The following is a 19,069-nucleotide window of genomic DNA, read 5'->3' on the forward strand; positions in this document are numbered from 1 at the left end:
AATAGCTTCCTCCTTTTTGTACATGGTAAGTCGCCTGTGTGAGGATTCTTCCCTCCTAGTTCCTAATGTCACTCCCTACTCCATTCAACTTCTATATCAAGATATATCACTCACAGTGGATTGTTCTAGTCATTTTTCTTCTTGATCTCTCAGATGCATTGGTGTTGTCTTTAAATTTTTCTTAGGCTTCTGTGGTATTGACATATTTTGGGTCTCCTGCCTCAGTGACCATATATTTCTACTTAGCAAGCTCCTTTCCTGTTTTTCCTGTTTGTGGGCATCCTCCAGGAGATAATTGTTTAGCCTCATTCATTGATCTTATTTATAACTTCAGCTTTCACCTTTGTGCACCTGGATTTAGAATTAGGTTTTAGCCTTAGCTCTTTCTTAACCAGCTGTGACTTTTCAGCAAGACACTTAATGTCTTCACTTTCTTAATTTCTAAAATTAAGGAGATTGGGTTTGTTTTCTGAGATGTCTTCCAACTCTAATATTTAAATTTATTCTGTCCACAAGGGAACTCATTGTTTTCCTTTGTATATTAGGCCTCTGCTTATTTATGTTTCCTATCTCAGTGAATGGCACCAACAGTTGCCCAAGCCAAAAACCTGGACATCAGTTTGTGTCTTCTCTCCTCCACCTCTCTCATCAGTCACTAAGTCCTGCTATTCCATCTCATCTCTTGTAGCGCTTAGTTGAGACATTTCCTGTACCATTGCCATATCACCAAAAGGATCCTTGTAAGATGTAAATTTGAGTATGTCATTGTCCTACTTATAATCTTTTTATGGCCCTCTCTTGTCCCTGGATGGTGTTTAAGAAAAGTTCGGCATCTATATAATGGAATGCTATGCAACAGAATGAAGAAGCTCTTAGGCACTCATATGGAAAGATTTCTAGGTTATATTTTTTTAAAGGAAAAACAAGGGGCAGAATAGTGTGTAAAAAGGAGAGTGGGAAGGAGAGGAAAAGAAAACAATATGTATGTTTGATTATATTTGCATAAAACTTCTCTGGAAGGATACACAGGAAACTAATATCATTGTTTGTCTCTGGAGAACTGGGTGGCTGGGGTACAGGAGTGGAAAGGAGGCTTTTAACTGTATAGTCCTTTATACTTTCTGAATTTTTAAACTGTATCAGTGTATTTGCTATTCAAAGAAAGTTGCTATCTCCCCCTTTCCATACCATACTCTCTGCTCTTGCCAGGCTTATTCCTTGAATTAGCTATGACCACACTAAACTCTGAGCTTTGACACATGCATGGAACGTATGCCCCTACCCCCACCTCTGCTCTGACCACTACCTCACACTCTTCCACTGTCTTCTCATTCTTTAGGTCTTGATATTAACATTATTTTCTCTGAGAAGCCTTATTTGCTCCCAGACTCTTATGTTAGATGTTCCTTCTTTTGTTTCATCTGTCTTAGCACTTATCACACTGTATTGTAACTGTCTTAATCACTAGATTGTAAACTTCTAGAGGGGGAACTGTGCCAATCTTCTTCATTTTTGTGCCTCTGTAGTCTCATAGTTCCTGGCACAGTGTATAGGGACTCAAAAAATATTTATTGAATGGAGTAAGTTCTGAATATGTATATCTAATTCTGACTTCTCTCCCATGTCTCCACTAGCTTGTTAGATACTTCTGCTTGTGTAACTCACATTTCTCTCTCTCTCAGTTTATCTTCTTCCCCCACGAAGCAAGTTGTAAGTCTTGATTTTTCCCATTGCAATTAATGATACCACTATTCACCCACACTTGAAACTTTGCTATCATATCTGGTGTCTCTATAGCAAGTCACCGGGTCTTCTTGATTCCTGTTGTTACCAGATTCGTGTCTAATTTTCTTATTTTGGTCCCTGTTTTCTCACACACAAGAGTTGCTGCTGTACAGACCTAATTTATCTTCCTACTCTCCCAAGTGTTTACCCCTCTCAGTTTATTCTCCCCAATAACACCTTAATCTTCCCTAAAGCACCCTTGTTCACATTATTTATTTTTCACTTAGAAACAGTGAGCTTCTTTAATGCCTAGGAGATAGAACCTCCAAAGACTCTATGGAATTTGTACTTCAAGATTTTAGTCTCATTCTTCTTTCTAGTTTACTGTTAATTTTTTGGGTACAGAACCCTTCCTTAATAGCCTCGCTGGTCTCTTCTTGTCTTCGTTTGCTACTTTGTGGTAGCCTGTCTCATTGTTTTCTCATTTTGAGCCTCTCTCTCTGCAGTATCCTCCTTTTTCTTTTCTTATGAAATCCTGTGTTTCAAGGCATTCTGCTACCCTCTGTGAAGTCTGACTACTCCATCCCAAGTAAATTCTTCATAAATACCTGCATTTGCTTCTGGGCTAGATGCCTATTCTATTGTTCAGTGACTGAATCTTGAGCCTGCCACATACTATTTTAATCATTATAGCTTTATGGTTTAGTTTCTCTTAGAGTAGATCACCTTCTTCATGTGTATTTGTATGATCTCCCTCATCTTTGTAAGTTGTTTGGTAGCTAGGGGCATATCCTTCTTATCACTGTATCCTATAAAGCACCTGTTGTACTTCATTAAGTATGTATTGGTTCACTGACTATCAGGTAGAGAGTTATCAGAGGACTTAAAAATCTGAGACCACTTCTGAATTTCTGACCACTTGGTATATTTACCCATCAAAAGACATTTTAATATGCTGTAAGGATAGGAAGATGAGTAACTAATACGTTAGTGTTTCTTATTAAGTACAGTTTTAACAGTTATGAATGTCTACAATGAAACTGCTTTGATAATCTTAGAAACTAATTTTTAGTAGTGAATACTTTCTTACATATATACAGTTACTTCTAAAATTTCAAGGGGCGACATTAAGTTATTTCTTGGCCTTTATTTTTGCCTAAAATAAAGTCTTTTAGTTAAAGATTTGGATCAGTACAATAAGTAAAATTTTCAAACTTTTCCTTTTTAGGTAATTTTGAATTGCTCAGCTCTGCAGAGTTTATTGCATTTGCTGAGTAGTCCAAAGGAATCTATCAAAAAGGAAGCATGTTGGACAATATCTAATATCACAGCTGGAAATAGGGCACAGATCCAGGTAATCTCATAGCACCTGTCTTTTTTCCTATATTTTTATTGATAAGTAAGGTTTTTTCAGTCAGCCTTTAAAATATATATATTTTTCATTATTGCCTTAGAGACCAGTAACTTCCAATGTTGTCTTTTTTAGTCTACTTCTCGCTTTTTTTTTTTATCCTACTTTATAGAAGTTAAGTCTTTTGAAACTTATACTTAGGCCTTGGTTTTTCGCTTCACCTTTAATATTTGATCATTTGCCAAGATCTGAAAAGTAGCGTCTTAATATTTTTGAAATGTTTTGATGGACTTTATGCTAAACAGATTAGTTTTACTCTTACCAAGCAAAATATTTATTTTCTAGTGGACCCAAGTATTGGATTGCTTCAATTTTTCATGAACCTTTTGGGGACGCATTTTTCTACAACTGGTTATCTGCCTTTCAGTAGGAGAGTAACTCAAGGTGGATGACTAGCATTGAGCCACATGGTTCCACATAGGCCTTGAGAAAGGCTGGGACAACAGATTGGAGAAGATATAACACAGGCTTATGAGGCTTTGAGCTGATGGAATCGTAGAGGTCGTCTAAACCAACATTCTCCTTTAAAGATGAAATTGAGGCTCAAAGAAATAAGATAATTTGCTCAAGGGCATCTCTGTTAAATGACAGGACCAAGATGAAGTGTCTTTCTGCTAAACTTTGCTGACTTCCTTCATTGGTGCAATAGAAAAGTTTTTGACCAGGAAGCCATGGTTAGTCATCCCGAGAGTGCTGTCAGGGACTGAGATTGATAGCTATTGCAGTTTACAGCATGCATACGAGGTGACTTCAGCTGCAGTCGATTGCCCACTACCACCAGGCTATCACGTAGAACCTCTCATTTTCTTGACATGAACCCTTTTTAGGTTTTTGAGCTAAGGAGAAACGTGAAGAAAGTAATTTGAGGAAGACCACTTTAGTTAGTGTATGAGAAGGAGTGAGTAAAAGTACTCTGTCCAACTAATGGCTCTGCTGGTAATCTGGGTGGTAGGTAGTGGCTTAGAATAGGATGGCGATAGTGCTAAAGGAAAAGAAGAGATGGACTCAGGGTGTTTTAAATTGAGAATGTAAAGGAGACTTGGTGACTGAATTTAGAATAAATAAATAAATACAAAAAGAGCCTTTGTGAACTAGAGGGACTTGAAAAGGAGACCTGGTAGAGAGGGCAGGTGATATGTTGGAGGTGAGTAGAGATCTAAAGTAAGCTGTGGGCTACCTTGGGCTAAGGCTCCAGTGAGAAATGAGGACTGCAGAGTTAACTACACTCATGTCAGAGTGGATGCTATGAGAGAAGAAACAGCAGAGGAACAGAGAATTGAACTTTTACAATTTGTTATTATGGGTGGAGCCAGAGAAGACAATAGAAGAGCAAACAACTCAGGGAGAAAACTAGGAGATTATAAAGTCACAGACTCCAGGGAAGGTGTTATCAGTGATACCAAGTATAGCCAGAAAGTTAGGGATAATGAAGACTTACCTCCTTTTGGTTTTTTTTTTTTTTTTTAATTAAGATTATGATAATTAACAACCTTGTGAAATTACGGTTGTACATTATTATTACTCATGTTGTAGGTACACCACTTCACCCTTTGTGCCCTCCTCCCACCCCTCCTTTCCCCTAGTAACCACCGATCAGTTCTCTTTGTCTATATGTTAACTACCACCTATGAGTGGAGTCATACAGAGTTGGTCTTTCTCTGTCTGGCTTATTTCACTCAATACCCTCAAGGTCCATCCATGTTGTTGTGAATGGGATGACTTGGTCCTTTTTTATGGCTGAGTAGTATTCCATTGTATATATACACCATATCTTCTTTATCCAATCATCAGTTGCTGGGCACTTAGGTTGGTTCCATGTCTTGGCTATTGTGAATAATGCTGTGATGAACATAGGGGTGCATGGGACTTTTGGAATTGCTGATTTCAGGTTCTTAGGATAGATACCCAGTAGTGGGATGGCTGGGTCATAAGGTATTTCTATTTTTAACCTTTCGGTTTATTTTTAATAGGGGCAGGGGTGAAGCTAGCTGAAAAGTTAGAATTAGTATCATGAACATTTTTACAAGTCTTGTAATTTCCCTTCCCATGTAATTTTTCCTTTAATTTCAGACTGTGATAGATGCCAACATTTTTCCAGCCCTCATTAGTATATTACAAACTGCTGAGTTTCGGACAAGGAAGGAAGCAGCTTGGGCCATCACAAATGCAACTTCTGGAGGATCAGCTGAACAGATTAAGTAAGTACTAGCCAGGTGTAGTATCTTATAAATTAAAGGGAAAATTACTCCGTCTACAATTAAGAATGCTCAATTCTAGCCTCTTGGAAGATTCTACTCAGTTTCATAATTAGACTCAAATATATATTTAATTCCTCATACCTCTCCCATTCCTTCTTACTGAAAATAATTCTGGGATGTAGTAAGGCAGAATTGAGTTTTGAGGCAATAGAAATATTTATAGAAGTGACTTCAGCCTACTCTGGAGCTGCCTGGTCAGAACATCTTGGATAGTCTAGAAGGTTATTTGTAGAATCCTTAGAGTCCAAATTTAATAGCTAACCCTTGCTAGTTCTAGTTTAGATGTTTTAATGGTAGAATTGGGCCAGACTTTAAAGAGAGGTATAGCTTGGAATAAAGTGCCAAGTTCGGTAGAGACAAGGGTCTGCTAAAGTACTTGATATTCGGTAAAGGGAGAGATCTGTATTAGCTTGAGACTTAAATGGACCCTTGGATAGCAGCTTATAATCTTAGTGGCTAGAAAAGGCATAAATGTGGATAGGAATCAATTCCTCAAAGGAACATCATATAATTAAATGCTAAATTATGGACATCCAGTATTTCAGATAGAAAAAAGTGCTATTGAAGAGAAAAAGGAAACCTAGACTCTGCCATAACTTTTTTATGGGGAATTCAGATGAGAAGGTAGTTACGAATGAGTGTTAAAACGTTAACCTCTTCTTCATATGTAATATCTGGAAAACATAGCTACTTCTCATATTGTTGCTTTGCAGGTTAAATGTAGGCGCTCAACCGATGCTAATTTTTAGTGCTCTGTTGGGAATTTAAAAATGAAAAGGTGAAATAGTCCGTCCGAACATTTCAGAAATTGATCAGGTACAGAGGATAAGAAATATGTACCTGAAATAATACAATTTAAATAGATTAACATATACAGTAGCCATTTTGCTACTGGTTATTCAAGGGCAGGTTATTCAAGGAAGACTTCAAGTGATCTTTAGAAGCATAGATTAGGTCATTTTCAACCTCCAAGATTCTGGTTCTCGGGTACTGTGATTCTAATTATCCAGCCACCAGATGGCAGTAATATAGAAGTTATTTGAACAGTTAATAGTCAAGTTTTATTTTCAAACTCAGATTTATAATTATTACTTGGCTCTACATTGTATACCAAGTATATTATCTTAATTTAAAAGCTGTACACATACATATTTTATAAACATTTCTAAAATACTGTGGTATCTTTCATCAGAAAGTATTTAGGGGTATTTTGCTCTGCTATAGAAGAGTAGAATGACTACTATCTCCTTTTAAAATTCAGCGTAGCTATTTATAATAATGAAGTTAATTTTCAACCCCTTAGCAGTTTCTTTTTAACCAGATGAAAAATTATCTTGAAAGATAATTACAAAGATATTGCAGTCCAAATAACAGAAAATAAACTGACTTTATCACTGATAAAAGACATCTCTGTGGCTTCTGCATATTCTTGTTGAGGAGACAAGATTTAGATGCAAGAACAAGTTAGAATTACTTAGGAAATACTCATAATTTTAGGTTAAATATAAACAAATGCTCATACATGCACTGGTTCTTAAGAATGTGAGATCAAGAATGTTGCCTGGAATTAGAGAAGGTTTCATGAAAGAGATGAAACTTGCCATTTGGATAGAGATTTGGCAATTGTGGAGGAGAGAGAATAGCATCAGGAGGAGTGTGAGGGAATGTACACAGTAATGTTATTGGAACAGGCAAATCAATCTTGCTATAGGTTCTTCCTTTGCAAGGATGAAGAATTAAGTAATTGATGGAGTTTGAAAACTGGGATAAAGGTCTTAGTCTTGGATATTGGGAAGACCTGGAGTATCTTTAACCTTGAGAGTGAGTGATATGAAGAAGATAGTGTTTTGAGGAGAGGAAAGAGAACAATTAAGATGCTATTGTGGTAATTTAGTATAGTGATGGCCAGGATTAAGATAATTGTTGTAGCATGAGGTATAGGTCTGGATATTGGAAAGAAGGATTTGTAGGGTTTGGTGGCAGGCTGTAGGTAGTAAAGGAAAGGGAAGAGTCAAAGATGACTGGGGAAAATGGTGGTGCTGTTGATAAAAATTAGGACACAGAGGAAGCAACCTCCTGTTTGAGGGAGATGGTTTTAGACACAGTGATTTTGTTGCTCATTTAAAGAAAATCTGACTGTCACTTCATTCTCAAAAGTCACTTTCCTCTGTTTTAGAGTATCTGGATTTCTTCCTCAAATTTGTCCTTTTTATTTTTCCTAAAGATTTTATTTTTCCTTTTTCTTCCCAAAGCCCCCTGGTACTTAGTTGTATATTGTTTTTTAGTTCTGGGTCCTTCTAATTGTGGCATGTGGGTTGCTGCCTCAGCATGGCCCGATAAGCAGTGCCATGTCTGTGCCCGGGATCCAAACCGGCAAAACCCTGGGCCACCGCAGCAGAGCGTGTGAACTTAACCACTCGGCCATGGGGCCGGCCCCAAATTTCTCCTTCTTAAAGGAACTCTTGAATGTAAAATTACCAATCATATCAGCTCTCTCAGCTCAAATCAGCTGTTTCAGGTTTGAGACATTAATATAATTTCAGAAATATAATTCACTGTTCCAGATAATGTATTCTTGTGGAATAAATTTCCTTACCCAGAAAATTTTCTTAATAGAGGCATTTTCTGCCATAAGAGTCAGCTAGCATTGATGACCAGTGATCATTGTATCCAGATGTTCGAAATATACCACCCATAGGAGCCACTCCTAGACTTTAAACAATACCGTCATGCTTGTTTTCCAGTCATCTTTTCACATCTTCAAACTTCTCCCAGGGAACTATTCCTTCATTGTAATGCTTGTCTCAGACTATTATAGCTTCCTAGCTCTTGCATAGCTCAGGTCCCCTAGTCATTTGTTTTGCTTTTAGGTACTAATTGTTGTCTTTGGAGAAACTTGCATCAATAGTGAAATACCATTCCAAAGATGAGTGGTTGTATGAGAAAATATCACCCTCGATTCCTCTGATCTTGTAAGGTATTTAAGGAATAATAGTATCCGCTGTCTCACTCATGGCACCATTGACCTGAAAGCAGAGCTTTTAATGCTGTATGTTCTTGGAAAGAAAGTGGTCGTTTGCTTGTCAGTTATAGTAATCTATATTAAAATAGTTTAAAGGGCTAGAATTGGGAATGCAGAACTCATTAAATGAATTGTGCCAAAATACTCACATCTTCAAAACTCCAGATTTACTTATTAGCGCATTTTTGGGTAGAGTTTTTTAATAAGACAGTTTTAGTCAATAATTGTATAGTTTGTGTTTATTCATTTAACCAATTATATAAAAGTTCTAGAAGCTTTCTAGTCACCTTAAAATTTGTTTTTAATCCTCAATCAAGTTTTCAGTACGCTGCTTTTCATAATACAAGATTCTGCAACTAGGCAGTATTAGAAAACTAAATGAATTTTTTAAAAGCAATATAAGGATCAGAGGTCACTGAGCCAAGATTTCTAGTGGGGAGAAAAGATCACATCAAGAGCGGACCAGGATCAAGTTTGAGGACAATTTTGAGATTCTCAACAAGTCACTGAAATACCAGTTAGTATTCAATAGTCTCGCCTGTATAGGCCAGTGAAGTTTAAGTGCAGATGTGTAAGTCACCTATTTAATTAACAATCTGTTCTCTGTATTTATGAGTTAGTTTTATTTTTGTTTTGTTTGTTTTGTGTTTTTAGATTCCACATAAGTGAAATCATGCAGTAATTGTCTTTGACTTATTTCACTTTCACAGTACTCTCAAGGTCCATCCATGTTGTCTCAAATGGCAAAATTTCATTCCTTTTTATGGCTAAGTAGTATTCCATTGTGTATATATACATGCACACACACAAACCCCACATCTTCTTTATGTATTCATCCATTGATGGACACTTAGGTTGTTTCCACTTCTTGGCTACTGTAAATAATGCTGCAGTGAACTTAGGGGTGCATCTGTCTTTTTGAATTAGTGTTTTGTGTTCTTCAGTTAAATATCCAAAAGCAGAATAGCTAGATCATATGGTAGTTCTATTCTTAGTTTTTCCAGGAATCTTCATACTATTTTCCATAGTGGCCGCACCAATTTACATTCCCATCAGTGGTGTCTGAGAGTTCCTTTTTCTCCACATCCTCACCACCGCTTGTTATTTCTTGTCATTTTGATCTTTTCTATGTCTTTTTAGTCCCTATTTTGTTTATTTCAACTCTGATCTTTATTATTTCCTTCCTTCTGCTGACTTTGAGCTTCATTTGTTCTTCTTTTTCTAGCTCCTTGAGGTGTAAAGCTAGATTGTTTATTTGAGATTTTTCTTGTTTCTTGAAGTAGGCCTGTATTGCTGTGAACTTGTCTCTTAGGAACTGCTTTTGCTGCATCCCAAAGATTTTAGTATGTTGTATTTCTGTTTTTGTTTGTCTCTTGGTATTTTTTGATTTCTTCTGTGACCTATTGGTTGTTCAGTAGCATCTTGTTTAATCTTCACATTTTTGTGGTTTCATAGCATTGTGGTTGGATAAGATGCTTGATAGGATTTCAGTCTTCTTTGAATTTACTGAGGCTTATTTTGTGGCCTAACGTGATCTCTCCTGGAGAATGTTCCATGTGCATTTGAGAAGAATGTGTATTCTCTAGCTTTGGGATAGAATGTTCTGTATATATCTGTTAAGTCCATCTGGTCTAATGTGCTTTAAGGCCAGTGTTTCTTTATTAATTTTCTCTCTGGATGATCTGTCCATTGATGTAAGTGGGGTTTTAAAGGTCCCCTCCTATTAACGTACTGATGTCAATTTCTCCTTTTAGGTCCATTAATATTTCCTTTATATATCTTGGTGCTTCTATGTTGAGTGCACATATATTTATAAATGTTATGTCTTCTTGCTGTATTGACCCCTTTATCATTATGTAATACCCTTCTTTGTGGTAAACTCTATTTTGTCTATTATGAGTATAGCTGCACTAGCTTTCTTTTCATTTTCGTTAGCATAGAATATCTTTCTACATCCCTTCACTTTCAGTCTGTATGTGTCCTTACTTCTGAAATGAGTCTTTTGTAGGCAGCATATAGATGGGCTTTCTTTTTTATCCATTCAGCCATTCTGTGTCTTTTGAATGGAGAGTTTAGTCCATTTACACTTAAGGTAATTATTGATAGGTATGGGATTGTTGCCATTTTGTTTATTGTTCTCTGGTTGTTGTAGTTCCTCTCTGTTCCTTTCTTGTCTTTGTCTCTTCCCTTGTGGTTTGATGGCTTTCTTTAGTGTTATGTTTAGATTCCTTTTTCATTTTCTTTTGTGTATTTACTGTAAGTTTTTGGTTTTTGGTTACTGTGAGGTTCATATATGACTTCCTATGTATATACCAATCCGTTTTAAGTTGATAGAAACTTAGATTTGAACAAATTCCAAATCTGTACATTTTTCTCCCCTCCCCCATATTTTATTTTTTTTAATTTTTAAATTTTTTTTTCTTTTTTTCTTTTTTTTTGCTGAGGAAGATTTCCCTGAGCTAACATCTGCTGCTAATCTTCCTCTTTTTGTATGAAGGCTGCCACCACAGCATGGCCACTGAAAGATGAGTGGTGTAGGTCTGTGCCCAGGAAATAAACCTGGGCCACTGAAATGGAACATGCCAAACTTAACCACTAGACTGCTGGTGCTGGCCCGTGTTACAGTTTTGATATCATATTTTACTTCTTTTTGTTTTATGTATCCCTAAACTAATTATTGTAGTTTTAATTTTACTATTTCTATCTTTTAACCTTCATACTTGCTTTATAAGTGATTGATCCACTACCTTTACTGCATATTTACCTTTTCCACTGAGATTTTTACTTCCGTATATTTTCTTGGTGTTAATTAGTGCCATTTCTTTTCAGTTTAGAGAAATTCCTTTAACATTTTTTGTAACGCCAGTTTTGTAGTGATGAACTCCTTTAGCTTTTGCTGGGAAAAACTAATCTGGAAAACTCCTAATCTCTCTTCAATTCTGAATGATAACCTCGCTGGGTAGAGAATTCTTGGTTGGAAGTTTTTTCCTTTTAGCAGTTTGAATAAGTCACTCTCTTCTGGCTTTCAAAGTTTCTGCTGAAAAGTCTGCTGCTAGCCTATGGAATTTCGCTTGTAAGTAATAAGTTGTTTTTCTCTTGCTGTTTTTAAGGTTCTCTTTATCTTTTTCTTTTTTTTTTTTTCTCTTTTGTGAAGACGATTTGCTCTGAGTTGATACCTATTGCTAATCTTCTGTTTTTGCTTGAGGAAGATCAGCTCTGAGCTAACATCTGTGCCAGTCTTCTGCTGTTTTGTATGTGAGTCGCTGACACAGCATGGCTCGATAAGTGGTATAGGTCTGCACCTGGGATCCAAACCTGTGAACCCAAACCACTGAAGTGGAGCGTGCCAGACTTAACCACTACGCCATGGGGCCAGCCCCAAGATTCTCTGTTTCTCTTGAATTTTTACCATTTTAATTATAATGTGTCTTGGTGTAGATCTCTTTAGGTTTATCTTACTTGGAACTCTCTGGCCTTCCTGGACTTATATCTCTGTTTCCTTCCCTGGATTAGGGAGGTTTTCAGCCATTATTTCTTTTTTTTTTTTTTAAAGATTTTATTTTTTCCTTTTTCACCCCAAAGCCCCCCGGTACATAGTTGTATATTCTTCGTTGTGGGTCCTTCTAGTTGTGGCATGTGGGACGCTGCCTCAGTATGGTTTGATGAGCACTGCCATGTCCGCGCCCAGGATTCGAACCAACGAAACACTGGGCTGCCTGCAGCAGAGTGCGCGAACTTAACCACTCGGCAACAGGGCCAGCCCCTTCAGCCATTATTTCTGAGTGGCCCTTTTTCTCTCTCTCTTCTTCTGGGACTCCTATAATGTGAATGTTATTCTGCTTGATGTTGTCCCAAAGGTCCCTCAAGTTATTATTATTTTTTAAATTCCTTTTTCTTTTTCCTGTTTTGTCTGGGTGAGTTTTGTTGCTTTGTCTTCCAGCTCGCTGACTCACTTGTAAGCTTCAATCAGTCTGCTATTGAACCCCTCTAGTGTATTTTTCATTTCGGTTATTATATTCTTCAGCTCTATAACTTCTGTTTGAAAATTTCTTATATTTTCTTTCTCTGTATTCAAGATGTCACTGTATTCATCCATTCTTTTCCCGAGATTGGTGAACATCTGTAGCAGGTTTGAGTGAGAGTGCAAAAATGATGTCTGCCAGTGCCAACACCAGTAAGGTAGTGGAAGCCTGTAAAAATGGCCTCCTCTAGCGTTCCTTCCTCGGGGAGAGTCCCAGCAGATTTCTGCCCTTCTGGCAGGTGCTTTAAGATTAGCAAGTGAATCTCCTTCACATGTGGTCTAGGCTCTTTTCAAATAGCTGCTTTTTGTGCTGGGTCCTGGGGTGAGTGGTTCTGTGCACAAGCCCTTTAAGAGCAGAATTTTTGTTCCCTATTGCCCAGTTTTCTCTTGAATGTAAGCCCTGTTGATTTTCAAAGCCAGATGTTTTGGGGGCTCCTCTTTTTGGTGCAGGATTCAAGGGTTGGGGTACTTGGTGTGGCGGTACAAATCCTTTGTGCCTCAGGGAGATGCTTTGTTTGTTTGTTTACTGGCTGATTGATTGATTGGGATCCCTTCCCATTGTGGGTCGCTGCACCAGTGGTGGAGTTTTTAGCAAGAGCCTGTCTCTGCCTCTCCTGCCCATCTGGATGTAACCCTGTATCCTTGATTAGGGGTCAGTTCTTCAGCTAGTTCTCAGGTTCCTTTCAGAGGGATTTGTTCCATATTTAGCTGTATATTTGTTGTGTCCAGGGAGGAGATAAGTTCAGGATCTGCCTGTGCCACAATCTTGACCTATTTAGCCTGTACTATAGTTTATTTATCCATTCTTCTGTTGAGGAACATCTTCGTTGCTTCCAGATTTTGGCAGTTATGAATAAAGCTGCTGTAAGTATTCATGTACAAGTTTTTGTGTGGACATAAGTTTTCATCTAAATTGGGTAAATGTCTACCAGTGTGATTGCTGGATCATATAGAAAGCTTTTTAAAAAATCGTCAGGTTGTTTTTCAAAGTGGTTGTCCTATTTTGCATTCCTGCCTGCAAAAGATGAGGGTTCCTTTTGCTGCACATCCTTGCCAGCATTTGGTATTGTCAGTGTTTTGGATTTTAGCCATTTTAATAGGTATGTAGTGGCATCATTGTTGTTTTAATTTGCAGTCCCCTAATGACATAATGTTATGATGTTGAGCATCTTTTCACGTGCTGTGTCTTTGGTAAGGTATATGTTCAGATCTTTTGTCCATTTTTAAATTGAGTTGTTTGTTTTCTTACCTTGAGTTTTAAGAGTTCTCTGTACAAAATAGGATTGATCTTTTGGGCCTGTGCTGGCTTTAGCACCACGTGTGGCCTGTTTCTGAGGTTTGGTTATCTATAGAAACAAAGATGAAATTAACCAATCAAAAGTATAACGTTTCAATGAGTTGCTCATATTAAAGTAAGAAAGTATTCCAGTTTCTTGGAGTCCACTGATTATGGAGGGAGGTCAGAATGAAGGTGGTTCCAGAGGACTGGTTTTGTTTAATTTATTTGTAGCCTTTTTAAATTTTTTTTTTTGTAGTAAGGTACAGCTTGTATGGTTGGATGAGTGCCTATTTTTATCTCCACAGACCCTTCCACCAATTTCATGAGTTTTATGAACTCAAAAGCTTTGTTTGACTAAATTGTTCTTTGTATTAATTTAGGTACCTCGTAGAACTAGGCTGTATCAAGCCACTCTGTGATCTCCTCACAGTCATGGACTCTAAGATTGTACAGGTTGCCCTAAATGGCTTGGAAAATATCCTGAGGCTTGGAGAACAAGAAGCCAAAAGGAACGGCACTGGCATTAACCCTTACTGTGCTTTGATTGAAGAAGCTTATGGTAAGATAGAGTATTTAATAGCTGTCCTGAAATTATTTTTTTCTTTTTCTCCTTGCTTTTCTGGCCTGTCCACATCTGTCATTAGCAAACTCATATGAAAAACTTGTTCTCTTATGAATAATAATGTTTAGTATGCAGAATTGGAAAAGATTATGCATTGTAGGTGTGAAGGGAAGTGAGTACCCTTCAATTTAGCCATTTTTACACTGGGCTCTTAGAATCTTCCCAGTCCTCTGACTCTGCTTGCCCTTGTGGATAGTCTTGTATTCTTACTAGTCCACCTGAGCCTCAAGAACATCCATGTCTACTTTAGACGATGTTTGACTCTACTGCTTTTCCCTTGCAAGAGTCAGAATTTTTATTTTTAATTGCATCCCCCAATTCCTATGTTCCTGACTCTAAAGGTTTTTAAGAGTTTCATCTTGAGGAGTCACTGTCTGCCTTTTGGTTTCCTCATTCTTCCAATCTCAGTCTTAACTTTAATTTTAATCATTGGTTTATCAGTGTACTTTTACTGTTTAAGGTCCTTAAGTGATTTTAATGCATAGCCAAGGGTGAAAACTACTGCTCTGGGGTTTGTTTATTCCTAAGATTGGAATCAGGTATCAAAGTATATGTTCATCTTCAAATTTATCAGATAATGCAGAATTGTTTTCAAAAATGTTTTTAACATTTTTTTAAAACCTGATGAGAAAACCTGATGACAAAAGCTATACCTGCTTAGTAAGAAATTTTGAAATGTATAAAAAAGAAAAATGTTCCTCTACCCAGAGATCTTTCTCCACAGAGATAACTGTTAACTATTTGATGTATGTATATTTTAATATGGATATATAGAGGAATATGTGGTTTTTTCTCTTTTGAGCAATGTTAACACTTATTTTTGCTATTGCTGTATCAGTTAGACTGCGTATGGCTGCAAGTAAAAGAAAGCCTAGCTCAGATGGGCTTAAACTTAATAAAAGGGATGTGTTGGCTAAATTGTTCTAGTCAAACTTCTTAAACAATAGAAATTGATTCTGGCTGATTTAAGGATATTACACATTTGTTGAAATGATATTGGATAGCTCAGAACCTAGGTAGATAGAACCAGAGCCAAGAATTAATTAGGCCATAGATACAGTCCAATGGGAGCTACTGACCTTAGGCACTGGATGATGTGGTGACTGTTAACAGAAATTGCTGCTTTTGGGGACTGGTTGTTGCTTGCCTATGTGTTTAAGGTGTCAGTTTGTAATGCTAATATTCAGAAGTAATCCCAGCAGTACTTTCTTTGCTATTACAAAATACTTAGAAGATATAAGTTAGAGAAGAGCAGTCTTCCTTTACATCAAGGAAAGAGACATGGCAAAATATAGTTTCACTGGAACTCCCAACAGATATATAACAGATTTTCCTTTATTCTTCATTCTAGGTCTGGATAAAATTGAATTCTTACAGAGTCATGAAAACCAGGAGATCTACCAGAAGGCCTTTGATCTTATTGAGCATTACTTCGGGACCGAGGATGAGGACAGCAGCATCGCACCCCAGGTTGACCTTAGCCAGCAGCAGTACATCTTCCAGCAGTGTGAGGCTCCTATGGAAGGTTTCCAGCTTTGAAGCAATACTCTGCTTTCATGTTCCTGTGTCAGACAAGGCTACCCAGTCAAGTCCTCTTGTGGAGCCCACAGTCCTCATGGAGCTAACTTCTCAAATGTTTTCCATAATACTGTTTGCGCTCATTTGCTTGCCTTGCGCACCTGCTCTCTTATACACCTCTGGAAAACCTCTGGCTCTCTGTGGTGGAATACCCTTCTAATAAAAGGGTAACCAGAACGGCCCACTCTCTTATGGAAAATCCCTAGGCTTTTGGAGATCTGCACTTATATATTATAAGAGTCATGGGAATATACACATATTAATGTGGCTCCCTTTTTTTGTGGGGGAAAAAAGAGGACTCCTCCTTATTCCCTTTAAAGTGGGGAAAAACACTGACATTAAAAGATGAGACTAAACCTTTATCTTGAATTTCACACAACTCTTGCAACAAGGGAGATGTTTAGACTTGTTGTGTATACTTCAGAGTACTTTTCATGAGTTCTTCCACAGTGAACCCTTGGATTACCTGGTGGCTTTTTCTAGCCAAATTTGCATTAATCCTTACTGAGATTGGAGGTTCTCTCTCCTTTATTGGCGCCATTCTTCACAGATACTAAAGTTAAACCATCTGCTCCCTCACCTTCAGCCTTCAATGAATGTGCTTTCTAGTTGTCAGGAATGCTGAAGAATTAACACTGACTCTTAAATGTGATACTGGTTTGAAGATTCTCTTAGAGCAGAAAGGAGAGGGGCACATATTAATTTGTATGGCTACTGCTTCTCTTTGGTCTTACGTGTCTTAGGATTTGGAAGTGGTTCAACTCTAATGCTGGTATGAAGATTTAGAATCCTTAGTAATTGAAACCATATCTTTTAATTCAATAAAAAAGTGAAAAACAGCAAAAAAAAACTCCTCCAATTTTCACAAACTCAACCAGTGTGACTAGAGGCTGTGTTTGTGCATTAAAACAATGTTTCAGGCTTTGTGGTCCTGATCAAGGTCCTCATTAAATTGAAAGTTCACCCTAGGTGCTTTTCCCCTGACTGGCAGATCACACGTACTTTTAAAGGTTACTTAGGGAATTATTTTCTTCGTCCAGTGCAGCTTGATTCTAATGTAGTCATGCTGCATATATGATCCCTTTAATGTAGCATCCTTAAACAAATAACCATCTTTTCAACATGACTTGTTTAACCCAAATAAGGGCAGTGATCTTTCCTTATAACCTCATTGTTCCCTAATCATTTAATTTCATCTCCTATTAGTACTGCCCAGTCAACTCCCTCCCATAAATAAAAGCAGTTTCTACCTTCTGCCTCATTCAATGATGACTGCAATCTGTACCTGCAAATGGCGCTTCCAGAACTGTCTTCAGTGATCCACGTTTGTGCTTGGACTGGGATGAAAGAATAAGCTTAATTGCCAAGAGAACTGCAACTGAGTTCAATACGACTTCTTGGTGCTAGTTGGCCATCTTGACTCAATGTTGGGACACAGTATCAGAGAAGATTTTTTGTTGATGTGCTGTTCAAAATGAATTCTGAAGGAAAAGTTGCTCACTTCTGTTTCAGAGAATACCCTTTTAACCTCTTTAATCTTGTCCTCTTCTAGAATTTATTATAACCCCAAAGTGTAACTATTTGGAAGTTCCCCTGACGAGCTATTATACATCTCTGGTAAATCCTGCTGAATGATAGGGATATTCAGAGCTTTCATACCTCATCATGTTATTTAAGCAGCCAACTTATGTGACCTGATTTAAACTTTAAAAAATCCACTTCATTCAAAGTAGAAAGATACAAAGACAAAGGACATTTATCAGCCAAGCGTGTGACGCATTCTTCACATCTAATCTGTAGTTGTGTCTGTGCTCTGGATGGGTACCGTCTGATGTCTGTCTGTTATTGATGGAGCAGTCCCTGCAAAACTAGGCAACTCCCATCTATAATTGTTACTTTTTCTAGTGCTGCTTTGTGCTGAAAGAACATTTTAGTTTACTGCACTTGACCTGTAAAAGACTTTGATTCTTTGTAATTTTAGGGACAAATTAGGTGGTTAATTTAAAGAAAAACTTTCAATGTTGCCTTTACATCACATTAAAATATAACTTCTTTCAGAAGGGTAATAGAAGCACTGATTCATAGTAAAAATCTTGTTTTTAGCTTTGACTTTTTGTGGCTGAGTTTTTTTAAATTGTAAATTACTGGTAACATTATTTCTCTAGGATGTTTTAAATTATGTACCTTCTATTGGATAATTTTAAAAAATTTCAGTTCATTTTGATAAACCAGTTTGAATGGAAAAAATATAAAGCACAGTTGTTTCCCCAAATTAGTACATAACATACATTGGGAATTTTTACTAGCATTTGCAGGTGTTTCAATGAATGAATTAAAACAAGGAAAGTCTGTTTATCTAATGGGATCCATTTTCTGTCTAAATCAGAGGAGTTTATCTTGCTCTTGGCCCACAAGTTGATGAGCCATGAGATAGGAGCTAAATTTTTTTTTGCAATAAAAATTTTTTTTAATATAAAAATTGGAATTAAACTAAAAAATTCCAGCATAACTGTTGGAACTGATAAAGCAGCCTTTTGGTAACTGAAATTACATTTTAGGAGGTAACTGTAAATCCTATTTTTAGTTCTCTGCCTGGTAGATTCTACTAATTTACTTTCAATTTATTCAATACCCCATCACTAAGATGTTACTCATTACACTAGCATGTTAATTTCAACACACAGAAACTCTTCTGCAGTTTTATATATTGATCGGGGGAGAGTGGCTTGATTTCTTTCCCTTTTTTTTCCCTCCTCCAAACTTTCAGAGTACCTTCTTTGAAATGAGAACTTTGGTTGGGGGATGGAAAGCATTGAGAACATTTGGGATATAAAAGCACCTTGTATCTGAAGGACCAACAGGTAGATATGGTTTGATTGAGAAACACCAGGAAAGGTAAAGACGATAGGAAGAATGGTGAGATTTAGGAGACAGAGTTCTCCATGGAACACTTTCAGTTATGTTCTTATCACTAAGTAATTAGGATGCTTTAAACTTACCTTTGTCAGCTGTACTGTTTTTGAAAACTCTATTGCCCTAGGATTGTTTCTTCCATCTGCCAGATAAAGCTGAATGGGCTCTGGGTCGTTTTCGTCATTATTGTCACAGATATAAACATTGACAATTATCCCATAATAAATCTGAATTATTCCA

At 37.2% G+C, this 19,069-nt stretch overlaps 1 protein-coding gene across 1 annotated transcript in view; it reads left to right on the forward strand.

Moving 5' to 3' along the window:
• The window catches only part of KPNA1 (karyopherin subunit alpha 1), a 73,543-nt gene extending 54,474 nt beyond the window's left edge, over window positions 1-19,069 (forward strand). The window contains exons 11-14 of the mRNA XM_023623658.2: window positions 2,954-3,079; window positions 5,207-5,334; window positions 14,097-14,275; window positions 15,690-19,069. Coding sequence (XP_023479426.1) covers window positions 2,954-3,079; window positions 5,207-5,334; window positions 14,097-14,275; window positions 15,690-15,877 — 621 coding nt within the window. The 3' untranslated portion in view covers window positions 15,878-19,069. The remainder of the gene's footprint in view (window positions 1-2,953; window positions 3,080-5,206; window positions 5,335-14,096; window positions 14,276-15,689) is intronic.

The sequence above is a fragment of the Equus caballus genome, chromosome 19 (genome assembly GCF_041296265.1).
Source record: "Equus caballus isolate H_3958 breed thoroughbred chromosome 19, TB-T2T, whole genome shotgun sequence".
NCBI classification, from domain to species: Eukaryota; Metazoa; Chordata; class Mammalia; order Perissodactyla; family Equidae; genus Equus; species Equus caballus.